General features: G+C 35.8%; 1 protein-coding gene across 2 annotated transcripts in view; it reads right to left on the bottom strand.

The window, feature by feature from the left end:
- CFTR (CF transmembrane conductance regulator) overlaps nucleotides 1-22,703 on the bottom strand; it is a 181,379-nt gene that overhangs the window by 144,122 nt on the left and 14,554 nt on the right. For both annotated transcript variants that reach the window (XM_017975483.5, XM_054237473.2), the window contains exons 2-3: nucleotides 12,802-12,912; nucleotides 8,055-8,163 (exon numbers count right to left, since the gene is read on the bottom strand). In XM_017975483.5, the coding sequence (XP_017830972.2) occupies nucleotides 8,055-8,163; nucleotides 12,802-12,912 (220 nt within the window). The remainder of the gene's footprint in view (nucleotides 1-8,054; nucleotides 8,164-12,801; nucleotides 12,913-22,703) is intronic.

The raw sequence follows: 22,703 nt of genomic DNA, 5'->3' as shown, positions 1-22,703 counted from the left end.
TATAGATTCAATGCTATTTTCACCAAAGAACCATTGACATTTTCCCCATAATTAGAAAAAATTATTTTAAATTTCATATAGAATCAAAGACTCCACATAGCCAAGACAATCCTAAGCAAAAAGAATGAAGCTGAAGGCATCATGCTACCTGAGTTCACACTATACTCCAAAGTTACAGTAACCAAAACAGCATGGTACTGGTGCCAAAACAGACATATAGACTGATGGAGCAGAACAGAGACTTCACAAATAACACCACACATCTACAACCATATGATCTTTGACAAACTTGACAAAAAAGCAATAAGGAAAGGAGGTCCTATTCAGTAAATAGTGGTGGGAAAACTGTCTAGCCATATGCAGAAAACTGAAACTGGACCCTTTCCTTATACTTTATACAAAAATTAACTCAAGATGGATTAAAGGCTTAAATGTAAAACCCCAAGCTTAAAAACCCTAGAAGAAAACCTAGGAAATACCATTCAGGACATAGGCATGGGCAAAGACTTCATGATGAAAATGCAAAAGCAGTTATAACAAAAGCCAAAATCGATAAATGGGATCTAATTAAACTAAAGATCTTCTAAATAGCAAAAGAAACTATCATCAGAGTGAACCGGCAACCTATAGAATAGGAGAAAATTTTTGCAATCTATCCATCTGACAAAGGTCTAATGTCAAGAATTTACAAGGCACTTAAACATATTTACAAGGAAAAAAAACCCTATTAAGGTAAGCAAAGGATATAAACAGACACTTCACAAAAGAAGACATTGATGTGGCCAATAAACATATTTTAAAAAGCTCAATATCACTGATTCATCAGAGAAATGTAAATCGAAACTACAATGAGATACCATTTCAGGCCAGTCAGAATGGTGATTATTAACAAGTCAGCAAACAATAGATGCTGGTAAGGCTGTGGAGAAATAGGAACGCTTTTACACTGTTAGTGGAAATGTAAATTCATTCAACCACTGTGGCAGACAGTGCGGCGATTCCTCAAGTGTCTTGAATTAGAAATACCATTTGACCCAGTAATCTCATTACTGAACATATACCCAAAAGAATATAAGCATTCTATTATAAAGACACATGCACACAGATAGACTGGATAAAGAAAATGTGGTACATATATACCATGGAATACCATGCAGCCATAAAAAGGAAAGAGATCATGTCCTTTGCAGGAACATAGATAAAGCTGAAAACCATCATCCTCAGCAAACTAACACAGGAACAGAAAACCAAACACTGTATGTTCTCACTCACAAAAGGGAGTTGAACATTCAGAACAGGTAGACACAGAGAGGGAAACAACACACACCAGGGCCTGTAGGAGAGTAGGGGGTTTGGGGAGGGAACTTAGAGGATGGGTTAATAGGTGCAACGAACTACCATGGCACACATATACCTATGTAACAAGCCTGCATGTTCTGCACATGTATTCTGTTGTTAGATTTTTTTTTTAGAAGAAATAAAAAGCAATTAAACTAAACGGTTTTTTCTATGGTTACCACTCTCCAATCCCCTCACCTTAGATCTAGCAAAAGTCAGATTATTCAGTCATTGTGCTGGTGCCTGTCTACAAGTGGTTCTCAACATTGGCTGTATAATTAGAATCACTTGGGGAACATTTTAAGAATGGTAGCATCCCAGGTTTTATCCCAGACCAATTAAATTACATTTTCTGGTGTTGGGCAGAACTGTATCATGGGGTCTAAGGGGAAGATGTACAATGCAGTAGGTAGCACGAGAAAGTGCAGCTGTGTTAGAGACAGGGTTTAGGATGGGGCAAAAATACTCAGGACATAGGAGATTGTGGGGGAGTGCAGCATGCAAGTCACTGCTGGGGTTAGAGAAGCAGCTAGATAAGGAGGTGAGACAGAGAGATGAGAAAGGAATTCCACATGGCAGATATCTAGAAGACTTGCTGGAGATAGCAGTCCCTAGGTAGCCAGTTGCGGGAAGAGACATATATAAATTAAAGTGCTTACGGCACAGGCTTTCTATGCACAGAATTCCCGAGAGAACACCATCCCCTCTTTAGTGAAATAAATGAAAACAGTTTACCCCTACATATATTTCATTCACATATTTTGAAATGGTTGTCACAGGCCCAGCTGATAGAAGTAGACTTGCACAGCTATATTTTGTGGGAGAAATTTACATCTGTAGAAAATCTGTTAGTACAGCCAGGTTTTCCCTTTCTAAGGGTCTTTTTTTTTTTTAATCTAGGAGAGATTAACTAAGAGTCTGACACCTGTCCAGGTCTGAAAAGAAACATTTACCATCTATTTTCTCTGTGGGCTGCTAAGGATTTATCTACAAAACAAGACTTCCTTTGCTACCTAAGCCTCTTCCTTTCTGCCTCTTATAACCTGTCTTGACACTGAAACCTGTTTTACAACAATCCAAATCCTCATTCTTTCTGTAACCTCAAGATGGTATACAAGCTTCTGTACTGCACTGAGAGGGTGGGTCTTCATCCTGAAGGCTCCCTTCTATACACATTAAATATATTTGTGTGCCTTTCCTTCTATTAATCAATCTTCCTCCTGTCAGTAATTTTTCGGCAAACCTTTAGGGGTCCAAAGATCTTGGCCAGCACATTAGCAGTAGGCTTGTATTCAAATGCCTACCCAGTGTTTTTATCCAAACATAAGGGACAGATATCCTCTTTTTCCATATAGACTGTGGTCTGGCAGTATGAGTACTAGGACTTCTTCACGTCCTTAAATTTTGTGAGGTTTAATGAAAAAAGGTAGTCTGACCTAAGCTGCACTGACATATGCCTCAATTTGTTGGTAGAAACATGCCCAGAGCTGCCTAGGAATCAAGAATATTTTTGAGTGAATGCCTGTGAATTTCTTATCATAATAAATGCATTGTGATAATCATATTCTCTCAGCAATCTGCTTACAGAACTTCCTCTACTTGGCTTCCCTCAAACTATCCTAGATTGACTCTCACCTTCAGTTATTCAACAGCCAGTTTTTCTTCCATTCTAGGAGTCTTAAATGTTAAAGACAATGTTGCATCTATCTGGCTGCTGAGTCAGATGAAAAAAACGAGTGCATAGTTAATGGTGAGAACCATAGCTAATATGATTTAACATTACAGCAATACTTCAGAAAGATTAGCTCCTTCATGATGGCACTTCCTTTTTCTTAACCTTTCACAGTTAACAGCAGATTTTATAGTACTCTTCTCATCAGTCCTGAAACCAACCAAATATTTTAATGCCAAAACCATCATTGCTTAGTGGGACTAAGAATGTATAGGCATTCTGGAAGTATGACCATCTATTTCTAAGAACAATGTTATAGCAGTTTCAAGAATCCCTGGTTCATTTATCCTTGCTCAATGAAAGGAAAGAAGAAATGCCTATATATATAGGAAGGCACTGGTTAAGTTATTTAAAATGACAGAGAAAATTTAGAGAAATGCTATAATGGCTAAATTTTTCCCCCTTTTATTTTTATAAGAGACAAAAAGGATGAAATCAAGAGATCAAATACCCTGAAAAAACTGCACTCATCTAAATGGTCACTATGGTTATCTAAATTATTCAAGACCTAACAATTTGCAAATTTCTCACTATTTAAAACTGCATAGTCTCAGCATGACTTTTTCTCCATGACAAGGTTGAAAGACCCGCAGCCTCATCACACACTTGTGCCATTTCCAATATAAATATTCTTCTCTCTGTTTTCTCACCATACACATTTCAGCTGCTTCTTCCCGCCAGAATCCTTTACTTACCAATATTTCATTGGTTATCAGCAGGAGTTGAGCTGGTGAAAACATGCTTTGCCCTTCAAATGTGCTGCTAGTTCCAGAGCTGTAGCCTCGGGCTCAGGAATACCTCTCCACTCACCCCCCAGCATGGATAATTAATACTCCATGAAGGGCTTTAATATCTCTTTTGCTGGGATATTTTTAATCTTGAAAAATTCAAGAACAATTTAGTCTTTCTCCATACCTACTCCATTCTCCTATCCCTTATTTTGTCTATAGGTTTGACCCTTAGCATGACTGGTTCTTGGGTAGATTTCACACAGTCCCTTCCCCGGGGTATAAGTGAGAAGATCTCATCGATTGCTGTCCTGCTACCTGTTGTGCAGTTCCTTCAGATTTGCCCCTGAAGTGACCCTGGAAGAATCCTCAGCCTTCAAGCTCTGTAGCCTGTTTCTCCTGAGAAGATGCAGAGAAGCTCAGCAGAACCAAGGCTAGTTACCAGAGTTACCATTCTGTTGAGTACATAAATACAATCATTAATTATAATTATATATTAATAGCAATCATAATCTGGTTCAGTGAAAGGGTCAAAGTCTTTGAAGCTAAAGAGACTTGGTTACACTTAAATTTACCATATGTGTGATTTTAGAAAAGTTACTTAATTTCCCTAATGCTCAATTTCCTATTATGTAAATTAGGGATAATTCCTGCTCCAAAGAGTTACTAAGAAAAATAAATAGAATAATCTGCATAAAGAGCTTCATATTGAACTGGAACAGGTTAGGTACTCAATAAATATCAAACTGTTCTATATCATGTTTATTTTTTGGAATACATCAGACAAAAATATTCTTTAGATATGTCCATGTATCATACAAACTTTGACATTTAGGTGGGCACTTTTGCTCACGTGAAACTACTATGTTGGGGGTTCTAGAGAAATAAATTATTTTACAAGCCAAGCAGAGCTTAGAAAGGGGCCTCCTAATTAGACTCCTCGTCCAACTTCTACTCAGCAGTGCTTATGTTAATCAATAGAAGTAGCATGCAGTGGAGAATACGACCAGGGGAAATTTTGAGTTTCACTGAAATCTTAGCCATGACATAACAATTGCTTGAAATATTATTCACTTCAATCCAACAATCATTTATTGAAAATGCTACATACTTACATGATTTATATGATAGGATCAGAGTGAACTGTACTCCATACCCTGATTCAAAGCACCCAGCAAAACTTATTTTCTAAAAATCACATCAAATAAAATCAGAAGCTATAAATAAAATAGTTTATCAAAGCTCTGGGTAGTGCCCTGATTGAGAAAAATCATCTCAAAGGGAACCTAAAAAACATTGAATTCTCCAGCTACCTCATTTAAATTTATAAAATACTTTTTACCCAAAAATTCCCAAATGGTTGCAGATTTCCATATGAATATATATTATGGATCTATGATTTCAAAACTCAGAAAAATTTCTTCTAGAAAATTATCAAGTGCATTAGAGAACATTCCAGATCTAAATGTAGTCATCTTTGTTAAGGTAAGTTTTAAATGTATTTTTCGTGGGGTGTATGAACTGAAATTTTTTAAGCAAGGTAACTCAAATGGCATTTCTTTGGGAGACACTGTAGTACTACTTAACTTCCTGAGGCATAAAGACCTATATGAACACAAGTCAATCCATATGGGAAGTAAATACCCCAAAGTGAATATTGTGCACAGCCTTAACTTGAAGACTAAATAAGTCTTGAACCTGTCACCTTTTATACGTTACAACCAAGTATTCAAATAATGCATTGATGATGTAGAAAAATAATAAATCAGAGTCACATTGGACACCAGCTGGGGAACATGCAAGGCACTTAAGCACCACAAAGCCTTGATTTTCAGGTGTGCAACTCTTCATACTAGTGAACACATAAGATGTTAAGAAAATATGTTAGATTATAAAATCAATGTGCAGAAATCACAAGCATTCCTATACACCAATAACAGACTTAAAGAGAGCCAAATCAAGAACGAACTGCCATTCACAATTGCTACAAAAAGAATAAAATACCTAGGAATACAACTCACAAGGAACGTAAGGGACCTCTTCAAGGAGAACTACAAACCACTGCTCAACGAAATAAGAGAGGACACAAACAGATGGAGAAACATTCCATGTTCATGGTTAAGAAGAATTAATATCATGAAAATGGCTACACTGCCCAAAGTAATTTACAGAATCAATGCTATCCCCATCAAGCTACCATTGACTTTCTTCACAGAACTGGAAAAAAAAAACCTTAAACTTCATATGGAACCAAGAGAGAGCCCGTATAGCCAAGTCAATTCTAAGCAAAAAGAACACAGCTGGGGGCATCACACTACCGGATTTCAAACTATACTACAAGGCTACAGTAATCAAAACAGCATGGTACAGGTACCAAAACAGAGATATAGACCAATGGAACAAAACAGAGGCATCGGAGGCAACACAACATATCTACAACCATACAATATTTGATAAACCTGACAAAAACAAGCAATGGGGCAAGGATTCCATGTTTAACAAATGGTGTTGGGAAAACTGGCTAGCCATGTGCAGAAAGCAGAAACTGGACCCCTTCCTGACACCTTACACGAAAATTAACTCCAGATGGATTAAAGACTTAAACATAAGACCTGGCACCATAAAAACCCTAGAAGAAAATCTAGGCAAAACCATTCAGGACATAGGAGTAGGCAAGAACTTCATGAACAAAACACCAAAAGCATTGGCAACAAAAGCCAAAATAGACAAATGGGACCTAATGAAACTCCACAGCTTCTGCACGGCAAAAGAAACAGTCACTAGAGTGAATCGGCAACCAACAGAATGGGAAAAAATTTTTGCAGTTTACCCATCTGACAAAGAGCTGATATCTAGAATTTACAAAGAACTCAAACAGATTTACAGGAAAGAAACAAACGAGCCCATTCAAAAATGGGCAAAGGATATGAACAGACACTTTACAAAAGAAGACATACATGAGGCCAACAAACATATGAAAAAATGCTCATCATCACTGGTCATTAGAGAGATGCAAATCAAAACCACATTGAGATAACATCTCACGCCAGTTAGAATGGCGATCATTAAAAAATCTGGAGACAACAGATGCTGGAGAGGATGTGGAGAAAGAGGAACACTTTTACACTGTTGGTGGGAGTGTAAATTAGTTCAACCATTGTGGAAGACAGTGTGGCGATTCCTCAAGGCCTTAGAAATAGAAATTCCATTTGACCCAGCAATCCCATTACTGGGTATATATCCAAAGGACTATAAATCATTCTACTATAAGGACACATGCACACGAATGTTCATTGCAGCACTGTTTACAATAACAAAGACCTGGAACCAACCCAAATGCCCATCGATGATAGACTGGATTGGGAAAATGTGGCACATATACACCATGGAATATTATGCAGCAATCAAAAATGATGAGTTCGTGTCGTCTGTAGGGACATGGATGAATCTGGAGAACATCATTCTCAGCAAACTGACACAAGAACAGAAGATGAAATACCGCATGTTCTCACTCATAGGCGGGTGATGAACAATGAGAACACATGGACACAGGGAAGGGAGTACTAAACACTGGGGTCTATTGGGGGGAATAGGGGAGGGACAGCGGGGCAGGGAGCTGGGGAGGGATAGCCTGGGGAGAAATGCCAAATGTGGGTGAAGGGGAGGAAGGCAGCAATACACACTGCCATGTGTGTACCTATGCAACTGTCTTGCATGTTCTGCACATGTACCCCAAAACCTAAAATGCAATAAAAAAAAAGAAAAGAAAATATGTTGCAAGGGAACTTTGCTGCCATATTGTAAATTTTTAGTATTTTTATTTGAAACAATTCAGCATGCAGATGATTTCAAAATATGACACATATTCATATGTGTAATTTGATGCATTTGACCTAATTCTGCTAACATTGTCTCCTGACATTCTCCTGTTGAATACTGTAAAATAAAGGCATCAATAATCTCATATAGATCAGATAATTTGATTTGGAATCATAACAATAAATAATTTTGTAAGCAAGGAATTTGTTTTGCTGAGCCCATTGAGATTGTAAATTGCCACCCGTGTTCCGGGACATTTTAGTTCCAAAGGAATTGTACTCGACCTTACTAGAGTTTTAAGTGGTTTCTTAGGGTTTGGAGTTGGTTTCATCCTTTATATTTTTATACCTATTCACCAGATTTCCTAGTCCTTTAAGGATCACAAAAATTAACATATAATTATGTGATACATAATGAATTTCAAAAGAGATCCTTACCCCTAAATATAACAAGATTCCATAGAACGTAAATCTCCAGAAAAAGCATCGCCGAAGGGCATTAATGAGTTTGGGGTTTTTCTTTGAAGCCAGCTCTCTATCCCATTCTCTGCAAAAGAATAAAAAGTGGGACCAATAAGTTGCATGGCCAAATATTTTACTTGTCCTATTTCCCTTAACACAGTTTGATTCACACAAGTATATCCAAGGAGACTAAACCAAGTAATTATAGAGACAAAACCTCATGGAGACCCTCTAACATCAAACACTTAGCCAGATATTTGGCAAAATTCAATGCTCTGCCATATATCACTGTGCAGGGAATTTATTTCATGAAAAGGCCACATTGTATGTGTTAAAGAAAAGTGTGGGGCTTCTAAAGAACAATGGAAAGTGTGGACAAAGAAAGAAAGACTTTTATGAATACTCATTGCTGTGCTTAGAACAAGGTGGAAAAAATAAACACATAAATATCCTACATTTTTCCCTCACACCTTGATCTTTATCTGTTTAGAGCTGTGGCAGATTTTACAAGATTTCATTGTCAAATCAAAAACAAGTTAAAATGTCAGGTGGCTTTTTCTGTGATTTAACATGAGAAAAATCTGTTAGACTTTGTTTTTAAACGTAGAAGCATAAGATAAACATAATTAAACTTCATTTTAAACTACTGAAATCATTTATTAGAGTAAAAGTCTTTGAATATGAGTACAGGATCAAATGATGTATTTTCTGTTATAGTAAGAATAGACATCAAGTAGTCTGAAAACTGGCTGAAATCTAGTGAACATTGTGTTTTCTTTTAAATACTATAGGAATACCAGCTGATTGTATTTATTAAATTATTGCCACTGATTTCTGTTAATAAAAGCCTTTTTTCTCTTCACAAAGAAATAAGGTTATCTCTAAATATTATCATCTTAATTTTGAAACTGTACAGAGATGAAAAATTTCATGAACCACAAGCAAGAAAGAACTAGACAAATGATTAGATAAAGGCTACATTTCATCAATGGTTATTCCCATTACTATCAAGTTACCATAACTAAACATGGCTCTAAATCACTCTAAAGGAATAATAAGTCAGGAGCAGTGGCTCATGCCAGTAATCCCAACACTCTGGGAGGCAAAGGCGGGCAGATCACTTGAGGTCAGGAGTGATCTGGCCAACAGAGCAAAACCCTGTCTCTACTAAAAATACAAAAATTAGCTGGGCATGGTGGCTCACACCTATAGTCCCAGCTACTCAGGAGGCTGAGGCAAGAGAATCGCTTGAATCCAAGAGGCAGAGGATGCAATGAACTGAGATCACACTACTACACTCCAGCCTGGGCAGCAGAGCGAGACTCTGCCTCAAAAACAAACAATACAAACAAACAAAAAATATAAAGGAGTGATATACAACTGATATTTGAAGACAAGCTTGGCAATCTCTGGGTGTGGATCTTGGCATCCCCCAGAAGCTTGCTAATGAGAGCCTTTCTATAAAGCTTAATTACCCTTTCCCATCTATTTACCTCCCCACACTCTTCTCCACCCTTTCTCATACTCGGAGCTAACCTCCCATCCATAACATTTGGTGACTCACAATACAGTAAAAAGCTAAATATGGAGGAGACTCACCTTCTCCATCAAAGGAGAAATGGGTCAGACAGGAATGCCAAGGAAGGGTGTGTATATAAATCAATGAAATGGGTTCAAATGTGAAAAAGTGCTCAGCACCGAAGTAGACAGGTGTCGTTATATTTCTTAAGAGGTCTCTAGTGACCCTGGTCAGTGTAGTTTTAGGAACATGATGGAAACCATATTTCAGAAGCTGAGATGTAAATGAAAGTGAAGAAGTAGAGAGACCAGGAGAGCAGACAACGTTAGCTATGAAAGAACAAAAAAGGAACGGGTAGTTACCTGAGGAGAAGACAAGATCGGGGAATTTGTTTAATGGGTGAAACATGAACAACTTGGTGCCACAAATTGTTAGCACCAAGAGTTGGTGGTGTGGTTCTAGTAGCACCACATACCAGGCCCAAATCAAAAGGGAATATGTTTTATTCTTATAAAGCTCATATCCTGACTACAATCTTGGAATGGATATGTAGTTTGCACATTGAAGTTATGTACAGGATTCAATCCATGGTCACAAAATTGAGCCAGATGGGTTAATAATCTTCAACCATCTGGCAACCATTTGAGGGCCATGGTCACAAGGCAGTTATGAAATGTGAAGCCAGGGTCACTTCCCAAGGGTGCAGAGGTACAAAATACTATAAATGATATGTCACTCTTCCAAAATATTTCAATCAATCCCAAATACCAATTTTATAAGAAAAGAAGTAACAGGGAGAGGAAGAGATACAAAAAAACAAAACAAAAATAATAGAATTTATGGGTTTGTACTGGCACAGCATTGTTGAATTGAAATAAAATAGGAATATTTTTAAAACTGAATCAACATGGGGAACACAGTGAAAACGAAAATAAAAAAATGTTAAGCCAGATAATTCTGCAAATTCAGATAGATGTCCTCTATTTGGCCATAAATAAAAATGTATCTGGAGTACACATTTTTCAATTAACCCAGCCTTACTCTGATTAATTATTCCCTTAGCATACAATTAAAACTTGGATATTTAAGGACAGGCATGGTGGTTTATGTCTTTAATCCCAGTATTTTGGGAGGCCAAGGCAGACGGATAACTTGAGGTCGGGAGTTTGAGACCAGGCTGGCCTACGTGGTGAAACTCCATCTCTACTAAAATACAAAAATTAGCCAGGCATTTCTGGCAGGCACCTATAAAACCAGCTACTCAAGAGGCTGAGGCAGGAGAATCACTTGAATCCACAGGCAGAGGTTGCAGTGAGTGAAATCGCACCACTGCACTCCAGCCCGGGCAACAGGGTGAAACTCCGTCTCAAAAAAAAAAAAAGGTAGATATTCAATATCCATTATATTATTTTGAACTTGTCAATATATCTGCAATGAATTATGTTTATATATTTTATCTCTCCAGCAATGCTACAGGTTTCTATATAATGTCAGCCATTTCACATTCAATCATTGATTCATTCATTAAATATTTATTGAGTATATACCATATTCCAGGCCCTATGCTGGGCACTTGGGGATACATCATAAAAGAGATCAAATCCAATAAAAAATAAAAATCAAAACAAAGTATCCCTTCCTCATGGCACTTGCACACACCAAATATCCAATAATAGAAGCTGGTCCTTGGTCTTAGAATTATGAAACTGCTACTCCTACTGGCTTAATTCCTTGGATAAAATCAATACAAATAAAGTTTAATATCTTACTTTGTTTTCAAAATGCCAAAACAAGGAAATGAATTTAATTAAAATAAACAAATTGCAAGTCGACTTAACATTTATACTTTGGTACAATGATTTAATAGTTATGTTTTATCTTTTATCCCCACTCATTCTCCCTTTTATCTGGCATCAGACCTGTGCCATTGGCACGAGATTCAGCCTAACTCATTTTAGAGTATGAGTGGCCCAAGGAGTAAGCATTGTGACTCAAGAGTCTCCAGGATTTTTCACATTGAGCGAAGAACAAAGGGCTCTTACTTCCATGGTCCTTGAAGATAGGAGCAAAGAGTTCTAACCAAGGACCCACTGTATGTAGAAAGCTGGCCTGATCTCAGAAAATAAAACCAGCATAAGGGAAATGCCACCAGGTGGCATTTGAGTCCTCGGTCCCATTGAGTCCCTAAGACCAGTTCTCTACCTAGGTCTTCACATAGTTCAGGCTTCATGAGCCAATAAATTTCATTTTATTTACTTAAGCTAATTAATTGGGTTTCTGTCACTGGCAATCAAAAGGGTCCTAACCATTTGATTGTAAAGGAAACTGAGAAATACTTTATGGTGGGGACTACCACTTCTAGAAAGCAAGGCAGTACAGATCTCAGCTGAAATCATGGCTCCATCATTCATTAACTGGCAAAATATATCATTTCTCTGAGCCTCAGTTTGCTTTTCTGTAAAATGGAGATAATGATGCTTTCCTGTGGCCGAGAGGAGATATTCTACCTGGCACATGTAATAGGTACTCAAAAATATACAATTTTTACATTTGTTTGATAGCCAGTAGCCATTACCATAACACTTCCCAGGGAGTATATCTGTATTCAAGGATTAAGATTTCAAAAGCAAATATACACAATTTGCTTCATAATGGTATTACTTAAGTTTTCACAACATTCATCTCATGGTCTCTAATGAGAAAAATTCTCTGAAACCGAATGTGTATTTTTCAGGGAGAAAAAAAGTCATTTCTCAGGAAAATGATTATTTTTCTTTTATGATTTCATTGTTTAATTCTCCATTTAGTCAATATTTCAGCATGAAAATCAGATTTTTTTTTAAGAGAGAGAGGGTCTCTTTAAGAGAGAGAGGGTCTGCAACCTCGAACTCCTGGGCTCAAGTGATCCTCCTGTCTCAGCCTTCTGAGTAGATGGGAATACAAGCATGCACCACCATGCCCATCTAACGTTTTTCTTTCATGTAGAGATGCAATTTGGCTATGTTGCCCAGGTTAGTCTCAACTCTTGGTCTCAAGGAATCCTCTCATCTCGGCCTCCCAAGTAGTTGGGATTAGAGGCATTAGCCACCATACCTGTCTCCTAATTTTAAATATAAGAATTAAGCCCATGAATATGTTTGCTTTCTCTTCTCTAAATACAAATATTAATTTCTCTCTTCAACTAAACAATGTACATGAACATACCTTTCCAATTTTTCAGATAGATTGTCAGCAGAATCAGCAGAAGGGATTTGGTATATGTCTGACAATTCCAGGCGCTGTCTGTATCCTTTCTTCAAAATTGGTCTGGTCCAGCTAAAAATAAAGAGAGAAGGATCAGATATTCACTTGATTTGGTCTCCAATACACATTTGAAATCTGATACCTATTCAAATTTTCTGGCATGTAGAAAATTAGGTACACACGAATATGATAATAAAATAAGTCAACTTCTATAAATACCAGGCTTCATCTCTTACAGGCCTCACCTGTATAAAACATCAACATCTCTGAATTAATGTGACAGTCACTTTGTCAGAGGAATTGGGAATAATAATACTATTTTTCCCAGGGAAAAAAAACAAGCTGCTGAACATTCCATATTTAAATTATTTTTTAAAAAATAACCTCCCCCAAATCATCATATACTAGCAGTTTATAGCAAATTGCTGAAATCCAGCCTTTTCCATTTCAAATATAAAATGAACTCTGAATGATAAGACAGGCACTTAATCAACAGCCTTATATAATTTTGTTACTGCAGCATAGCATACTCAGCAATGAGCTATTTGTTGAAGGAACTGAGTATAACCAGAGTTAGTGACTAGTTTCTATCAATTTGTTGACTTAATTATCATGTTTGAATCATTACTTGAGGGTAAGACTATAACTTTCTTATGTTTTGCCTTCATACTCCATAGCAGCTACACTCATCTGACCTCTAGGCACCAATGAATAATAATTTATAATGGAAACTAGTAAAGTTGCCATGGGAAATCACTATGCAGTATACCCTAGTGATTTTTACAAATATTGTATCTAACTATTGAGCATAAGGCAGAATAATCTGTATAAAGATTGGAAAATCTAGAAAGAAGAAAGGGGAAGAGGGGGCAGAGGAGGATTATGAAATCAATCATATACAAAGAGAAATTTCTAAATAAAATTAGAGAACATGATAGCTCTCTCAGGTAAAATTTTATGTTTATTAAAAAAGGAATTGAACTTGGATTTAGTGAGTACCAAACCTATCCTTTTTCCCTCAGCATCTTTCTTTTCTCTGGAGAATTCTAAAATTTGGCATAATTCAGACCTTATTTGGTAATGTACCAAAATGCATTTTAAACCACCAAAAATCAAAAGGGAGTGTCTTAGCAATATCTGAGAAGCAAGATAAATCCATAATAGAAAATATATTCTAGCAAAGCCATTCAAACAAAAAGAGAAAGTACTATGCCAAATGCAAACATTTTGACATTGTTCTGGGGCAAAACTTTACAGGTGGCCCTCATGTCCAACCTCAATGGTCCCACCCTAATGGTCCAGGTCCTTCTTTATACTTCCTTGGTCTGAAACTTCTTCAGTAGGCTCCTGCCCTGGGTTCCCAATATCTCTATAACTCATCCTTCATTGAAACTTAACTGAATTAGGGCTTCAAGGTTAAGTGACTTCATTAACTATTTCTTACTAAGATATTAATGAGTGACTATAATTTACTATGTCATATTTTTCTCTTAATTTGCAATATCTGCGTTTTAACAAGAACTTTCTTTAATAAAGAGTGATAATTAGGTTTAGTCTTCATTGTCCAATCTGATTCATTCATAATTTTTCCTGGAGAGCAATAATGAAAATTGTTGAGGCCAATCTGAATACAGCAGGAAAATGAGTGCCATGATCATGCAGGGTCTTCAGTGGGCATCATCTGAGAAAACGATGGCACACCTATCTGTGCACACTATCCCAGTATCTAACATAAAGAACAAAAGGAAAGTTGAAAATATAGGTAGCAGTTAGGCTGTAAAATCATCTAGGACATCAATTTATGATATAATTTAGACTATGAGCCCTTGTAAACTAAAGCCAAGAAGTGAAAACGTGAAGTAGTGTTTACTAATGATTAAAAAAACAGCATATATTTAGCACTTTCCAAAGTCCCTTCATAAACATGAGCAGGTCGTGGCTTTCACTGGAAAATCTTCTTAAATCGATAGAAAAAAAAGGGATCATTGCCCAATTTTAAGGGTAAAAAAAATGGAGGCTTAGAGATGCTAAAGTTGCCTAGACTACTAAATGGCAAGCCTAGATTTTTCCACATTCTTCTGATATCATTCATTCTTTAACCATGCTCAGCTTTCCCTATTTAAGAAAAAAAAAGTCTGCTGGGTGGTGCTAGACAGACAGCTGGGAGAAGAGCCTGAAAGCAGGAAGAACAAAAGATAGCAGACTGCATGTGGTGATGTTGTGCAGGCAAATATTTAACAATCCCCCTCCCGAAAACAAAAACATAAACTGACGTACGGCATTTGCTAATTTCTGTGGTGTGAACACTCTCACCGTCACCATATTAAACCAACCAAATATAAAGTCAGTGAACACAGAGTTAGGAAGAGATACACAGTTGCATATTAGAATATACTACAATGAAAGTACAATAGAATAGAGTCCACCTTTCAAATACAATGAACACAAATAACCTTAATAGCATAGATAATAGTAAAATGTAAAATAATTAGGAAGTGATAACTTTTGAGTTTTTTAATACATTTGTTTTAATATAATTTACTTAATTATAAGTTAAAATAATTTAAATAATGGCCATGTCTAACAATCAGCTCACAAATTTTCTGAAAATTCAACAATCAGCTCAGCTGGAAAGAGCCAAGTGTGGCAGATCACTGACTGCCAGATGTCTGAAAGGCTTAGAATGAAAGTAATGGCACTGTGGATGGAAAGAAAAGAACCTGTACAACATTTAGTAAAAAAGGAAAATGTGCTCCAACTATTAATTAATAAAGTCTGAGTTTTCTATATGTTTGAAATTATTAAAATATGACACTATGTTTACAAATGAACAGAAATTCACTGTCAATACCATACAAAAAAGTCATTTTCATTAAATTTAAAAATAAATCTCCTCAATCTCTTTTAAAAAATATAAACATAACTCTTTTGGTCCATATCTACAACCCAGTGATCATTCCCTTAAATGGCCAGTTCATTTCAAGGAAACACAATTTGTGGGCTGCTTTTATAAAAAGCTTCCTGTGTTATCTGTGCCCATTTTCATAAGTTACGTTACACCATGACACATTGTTTGGATTAGCAAGAATGTCATAGCCTAGCATCACCAAATCAAGCAGATTCAGTAATATAAAGACTTAAGTTCACCATCTATAATTATTAATATCACTTAGTATTCCTGGAAGATTCACTACAATAAATCTATAGTTGTGTCCTGAAATATATATTTGGTTTAAGGTAAATAATGATAACTAAAATCCATTAAGCATACTTGCCCAACAATGACTATAGAGTCATCTTAAGAAAATACTTTATTTTGTGAGGTTAAACCAATAAAATTGAATGAAAATTCTGTCCCATCAAGGAGTTCTCCATGCCCACTTCAGGCCAGTCTTAGAAATAAAAAAATAAAAAATAAACAGACATCTATACTTAGACACTTTATGCACTATTAATTAGTGCAAAATTCCAGTCACCCTTCCTTTTGAAAAACCCTGAGTATATTAAACAAATCTAGAATTTTAAAATGCACAGTCAGGACTTTCACTTCAGCATTTCTTCCACTAGAAATCAATGGTCATCCAGGTTTTTCATGAGACAAAGCAGATACACCCGGAATAACCAAAAAGCAATAAACTTGGCTCTGCCTTTCTCTTACCCCTGCTGTCTTCTCATCTCACCTCTAGTTCATCTTATCCTCCTCCACTCATAACCAGCCACTACATATTGACAATAGACTTGTCAACTGGTCTACTTAGAAATTTTGTTCAAAGTCCTGGCTATTTCTTTCTTTCTTATTGTCCTTCACTTGTTTGTTTGTTTTTGTAGATCACGGCCTCACCAGCCGGCCCAGGATTGTTGCAAATTCTGTTATTAAGAGATCCTCCTGCCTTGGCTTCCCAAAGTTCTGGAATTACAGGCATGAGCCACTACACTTGGCCTAGTTCTGGCTATTTCTAACAGAAATTAATCATTCATTATGTGGTAGCAGACAGAGATCCATAAGGCATATGGATTTTTACTATTTTTTAAGTTTTAAACTAACTTTGAAAATAAAGTCTAGCATCCTAGATATACTGTTCTGTTCATTTAACTATAAGAGATTTCAGATTTTATTAAGGAAAAGCCCTATCACTTGATTTTTAAAACGCACATACACATACATACACACACACACAAAGATGTCACTATATTTAGCAAATTTCATTTCTTGGGACAAAACTTCCAATTTTCATATAAAGTGACTTGTAATTCCTTACAAAGAAAAGAACTTGCCAATTATAATAACTATTAAAGCTTTGGTTTTCATACAACATGCCCTCCTAAAGTCATATAATTAAACCTTATAATTATTTTTTCATTTGACATTTGCCTTTTATTAATTCAACATAGACATCTGACATTTTCATCTGCTAAAACTTCAGATGAAGGTCAGATATCAGATCTTTTCAAGTCAAAATGATATTTAGTGTAGAAAACAACCATGCTTCCATGTATTTAACATTACTTTTTATTTAACTAGGCAAATAAAGTAAAACGCAATAAAATAAAATACCAAATTCAAACCACTAGTTGCATGACACTTATCCCAAATACTGACATGTTAATACACTTAGACTAATAGCCTTTTTCCTTTATGTATGAAATAACTAATACTTGAGGAGGTAAATAGAGATTAAACTAGTTTGTGTAGACAAATTCGAATACATTAGAAATTTTCTCAGCATCAAATGTATTTGCCATGAATTTGACGTAGGCCACGTGATCTGGATAGTCCTCACCAAAAAACAAAAAAAAAATGTTGAAGGGAGGGAAAGGAAAGAGAGGACTCATTAGAAGAGATTATGATCATAAATCCAAAACTCCTAGAGCACAGCTCTACCACTTTGCTTTAGTAATTTTGATAAATAACTATGATGGGGAAAGTTGATTTGAGACTAAAACTCATCTAGTGTCTATAAGGATATTTTTCTAAAATCATAAATAACGTTTTGAATGTCACAATTATTTTACCCAATTTAGATTCAGTGTTGGTCAGATGTATTTTTCTCAAGAATCATAATAAAAATAAGACTTGACAAAGTGATAGCATCCAGCTTTCAAAAAGTCCTGTGTAAAACTTGTAGGCTTCAAGAATTCAATTTAAAATCACAACATTGGGGTCAATTTGCTAATTTCCCCTCCTCTGATTCTGTAAGGTATTCAGCAGTGTTTGCTACTTCTCCATAAAATGGTGAATTTATAAGCAATAACCACTTGGTCAGCTTAATCAACCTTAGAGAGTACATGCTTACTAAAGATAAGCCATGTGTGTGTTTAAGGTAATTGTTCCCAAGGCTTAATTTTATCAAGGGACTTGTAGAAGTTCTGTTTCTTTCTTTAGATAAGTAAACAGCATTAAAGTGGTTGATTAATTTCAGAAGCTCTGCAGAACTAATTATTTGCTGCTAAACAAAAGATTATAAACCAATACTGAAAAATCTTCTGGAGGTCCAGGATTTACAACCATACAGGTACCCGAATGTAAATTAATTTGTTAACTTCATGCCTAATGAATCCAAACATTAAATAGAAAATCGATCTACCCATTTCATAAGATGCTTCTAAAATATAAATATTATTAGGAACCAAAGCATATTAAGAAAGTATCAAAAAATATATTTTCTTTTTGCTTCTCTATATGCTCTAATGTTTAACAATAGTATGCATAACTTTGGAAGGAAGAAATTCTTTTTCATTAAAGAAAAGGTACCTATAATTATAATGCATTAATTGCTATGGGTAACTACTAACATAAATTTTCTGGCCAAATATATTTTAACTCTATGATTTTCATGTAATGCTATCAATATTAATTTTCTATAAAATCACTTTTTCTTTCTCAAAATGGTTGTCAGAGGTAATGTTTCGCCTTGAAGAATACAAATCCCTGGTCGCCTAATGCCTAAAACAAATCTGTTACTGGAAAAAAAAAAAACTGAACTAAATATTTTAAGAAGAAACACAGCCCTGGCTTGTAACCTTGTCTCTACTATTTCCCATCCATGTAGCCTTGGAAAAAGCTCTTAAGATCTCTCAGCTGCAGTTCCTGCTGGAGATAATAACTACCATGACTACTATTGCTGATGTTCATGGGAGCCAAATTCAATGTTGTCTGTAAAGCATTATGACTGTACATTTTTACATACTTCTTCATATCAACTCCTTGGCTTTGGTTTAATTTTCACAGCATGAGAGTTTATTATTGGGATTATAACAAAATTGATAGCTCACATTAGTAGAGTATTCATTTCCACAGACCTGCATAATTTTAGGTATTTCACACACATTATTCCATCTGATGTCCACAACAATTCAAGAGGGAGGTCTTGGTCATATCTCCATCTTACAGTTGAGAAACTAGGGTTGAGGAAGCTCAATTTGTCAAGAGCGAAGTTAGAATTTTTAAAAATAGAATTGTGACCCAAAAGCCCACATGTGTATCCAATTTGCCATATTATAATTAATTTTAAGTAGCATACACTTAGATACACCACTAGAAGCACAAGCAGCAATAACAAAAAATAAATAAATTGAAAATTATCAAAATTAAATACTTCTGTGCTTAAAAAGACACCATCAAGAAAATCCACAATCATTGGTGAGGAAAAGAAAAAACCCACAATGAAATACCACTTCATACCTAGTAGGATGGCTGTAATTTTTAAAAGTAGATAATAAAGATAATAATAAGTATTGCAAGCATGTAGAGAAACTGAAACCCTCAGACAATGGTGATAGATATTTAAAATGATGCAGCCACTTTGGAAAACAATTTGAAAATATTAAACATAAAGTTACCACATGGCCCATCAATTCCACACCTAGGTATACGCCCAAAAGAAATGAAAATGTATGTCTGCACAAAAACATGTACACAAATGTTCATAGCTGCACTATTTATGATAGACAAAAATTAAGAAAAACAAAAATATCTATCAACTGGGGAAAGAATAAATAAAATATATATTCTAATATATGCAATATTTCAACAATAAAAAGAATAATGCAAGCCAGGTGCTTTGGCTCACACCTGTAATCCCAGCAGTTTAGGATGCTGTGGCAGTAGGATCACTTGAGCCTAGGAGCTTGAGACCAGCCTGGACGACATAGTAAGATCCTGTCTTTACAAAAAATTATAAACTAGCCAGTCATGGTGGCACATGCCTGTAGTCTCAACTACTCAGAAGACTGAGGTAGGAGGATTGCTTTAGCCCATGACTTCAAGGCTACAGTGAGCCACGATCATGCCACTGTACATTCCAACCTGGACAACAGAGCAAGGCCCTGACTCTAATAAAATAAAGAAGAATGACCACTGATACATGCTACAACAGGGGTGAATATTTAAAAAAAAAAAAAAATATATATATATATATATGCTAAGTAAAGGCTGGGTGTGGTGGCTCATGCCTATAATCCCAGCACTTTAGGAGACCGAGGCAGGTGGATCATGAGGTCAGGAGATCGAGACCATCCTGGCCAACATGGTGAAACCCCATCTCCACTAAAATACAAAATACTAACTGGGCGTGGTAGCACATACTTGTAATCCAAGCTACGCGGAAGGCTGACACAGGGAAATCACTTGAACCCAAGAGGTGGAGGTTGCAGTGAGCCGAAATTACCCCACTGCATTCCAGCCTGGTGACAGAGAAAACCTCTATCTCAAATATATATATATATATATATATATATATGCTAAGTGAAATAAGCCAGCCACAAAATAACACTTTGTTTCATTTACATAAAATTTCCAGAATAGGCAAATCTACACAGATGAAAAGTACATTTGTAGTTGTCTAGGGCAAGCAGGGTAATTTGGAATAAGGAATGACTGCTAATAGGAATGGAGCTTCTTTTCACAGTGACTAAAGTGTTCTAAAATTGATTATGGTGATAGACAACTCTTTGAATATATGAAAAAAATTATTGAATTCTATGCTTTAAATAGGTAAGTTGTTTTGAATATGAATTATATCTCAATAAAGTTATTCAGAACAACAGCATATAGAAATCAACTGTCAGTGTTAATATTAGAAAGTTATACAAAACATTTGATTTTTCACTCCTAGAACTGATGAAATCAAAATTTTAATTACAGTGACTTTGATAATCTAAGCTCTTTTAAATACGTTAATAGCTGGTTGGCTAGAGCAAGTGATTTAAGATTACATGCATAGCTCATGAGAAGATCTAAGGATTGGTGACATGCACCATAAGTTGTGTAAATTGTTTGTTTTTTCTTGTCCTCCAGAATCAATGAACTTCACTTCTGGGACTACTATGAATTCAAATAAAAAGTGGTAAAGGCAATAGTATTGTAAAGAAATCAAGGAACATGTACCATTGGCAATGAAAGGCCACTTCTAACAGCTGTATCTAATTCACTCACATAACTTGGATTTCAAAGACTCAAGCACTTAAGAAACAATAATAAGCAATGCCCCTGCCCCCCCCAAAAAAAACCTGACCCATCTTGAAAGATAACAGAAGAAACAAAGCATTGTGATTTATAGTTGATGCCCATCTACTTTAGAGAAGCATCCACAGAGTGCCTTTCCATGATTTGGGGTTGATTTTTATTCTATCGAGGCATTATGCCACCAATAAGAGACACGAAACTGTAGCTGGAACAACTGGCTAGAAACTGTAAACTGCTGCATCCTGTATGAGTCCATATTTAGGAGCTCTTTGCTCACAAGACAAGGGATACCATTGCTCTCTAATTAGAGATTTTTATTTCCATTGGCAATAAAAATATATTTGAAACCAAGAAAATAAGGAAGAGGGGAAATGGATTGGCCTTAAGATTTTACGGTAGAAATGCCACTGGGTTACTGGCTGGCATTTTTAAAGCTTAAAGAGAGAAACTTGTGCAACTGTCAAAATTTCATCACTATTACTGTTAGACAATCACATTCTAGAGAACAGAAGCAGAGAAACAGTTTCAAGCATGTCCATTCAAAGCCGAGAGGGAAAAAGGAAAACAAGTTCCACCTCTCTTCTGCCTAATATAGAAACAAAATAGACATTACATGAGTGATATGAGGATATCTCCCATATGATATATTGATTTAACTTTGCTGGTATTTGTTTTATAATTATTCCATTTATTTGGTATTTCCTCTCTTTTTCTAGTCTTCAAAATCCCTTCTTGAAGCTCTTTGTTTACCTAGCTCGTTCAGATACCATCAATAGGACCTAAAGTAAACACTATCTAATGGGTTTCTCTGTCTTTTGACAGAGAAATAGCCATATCTTTTCTGAGCCATGGTTGTCTTTCTGGAATTAACTCAACATTTGGAATTAAAGGCATTTGATTTTTCTCTGCTAAAGTGTTTATTGAAAGGTAGAGATGACATTTCTCTTTGGGGACATAAATCCTTTGATAATCTCTGGGCTATAGAGTCAGGAACCTGTCTGGCATGAACCACTATAGGCAAAGTGCATGCTAGACTTTTTTATGACCTTTAACAACTAAATGATTTAATGACCTCTCACTATGTGTACAAAAAAATCACTATTTATTAAATCCTTTCTAGCACTTGCTTGTAAGTTACTGCCTTGAATCGACTTTTCCCAAATTAAAAAAAAAAAAAAATACTGTGTAATTCTTTCTGATGCAGTTTGGGGATTTTTACTTGTTTGTTCATTGGTAAAATAGAGACTAGAAGTGACCTCAAAATGTTCTAAGATGAAGATGAGTAACAATTAATACTCCAAGGATAATACTGAAACTGATGCTGCCTCACAATGACAAAGCTGGTGATTTTCAAAATTCACTTGTAATAAAGTTGGTCTCTAGGATTCTGTCTGAAATC

Source organism: Callithrix jacchus, chromosome 11, assembly GCF_049354715.1.
Source record: "Callithrix jacchus isolate 240 chromosome 11, calJac240_pri, whole genome shotgun sequence".
Lineage (NCBI taxonomy): Eukaryota > Metazoa > Chordata > Mammalia > Primates > Cebidae > Callithrix > Callithrix jacchus.
This window is presented reverse-complemented; position numbering and strand designations above follow the sequence as displayed.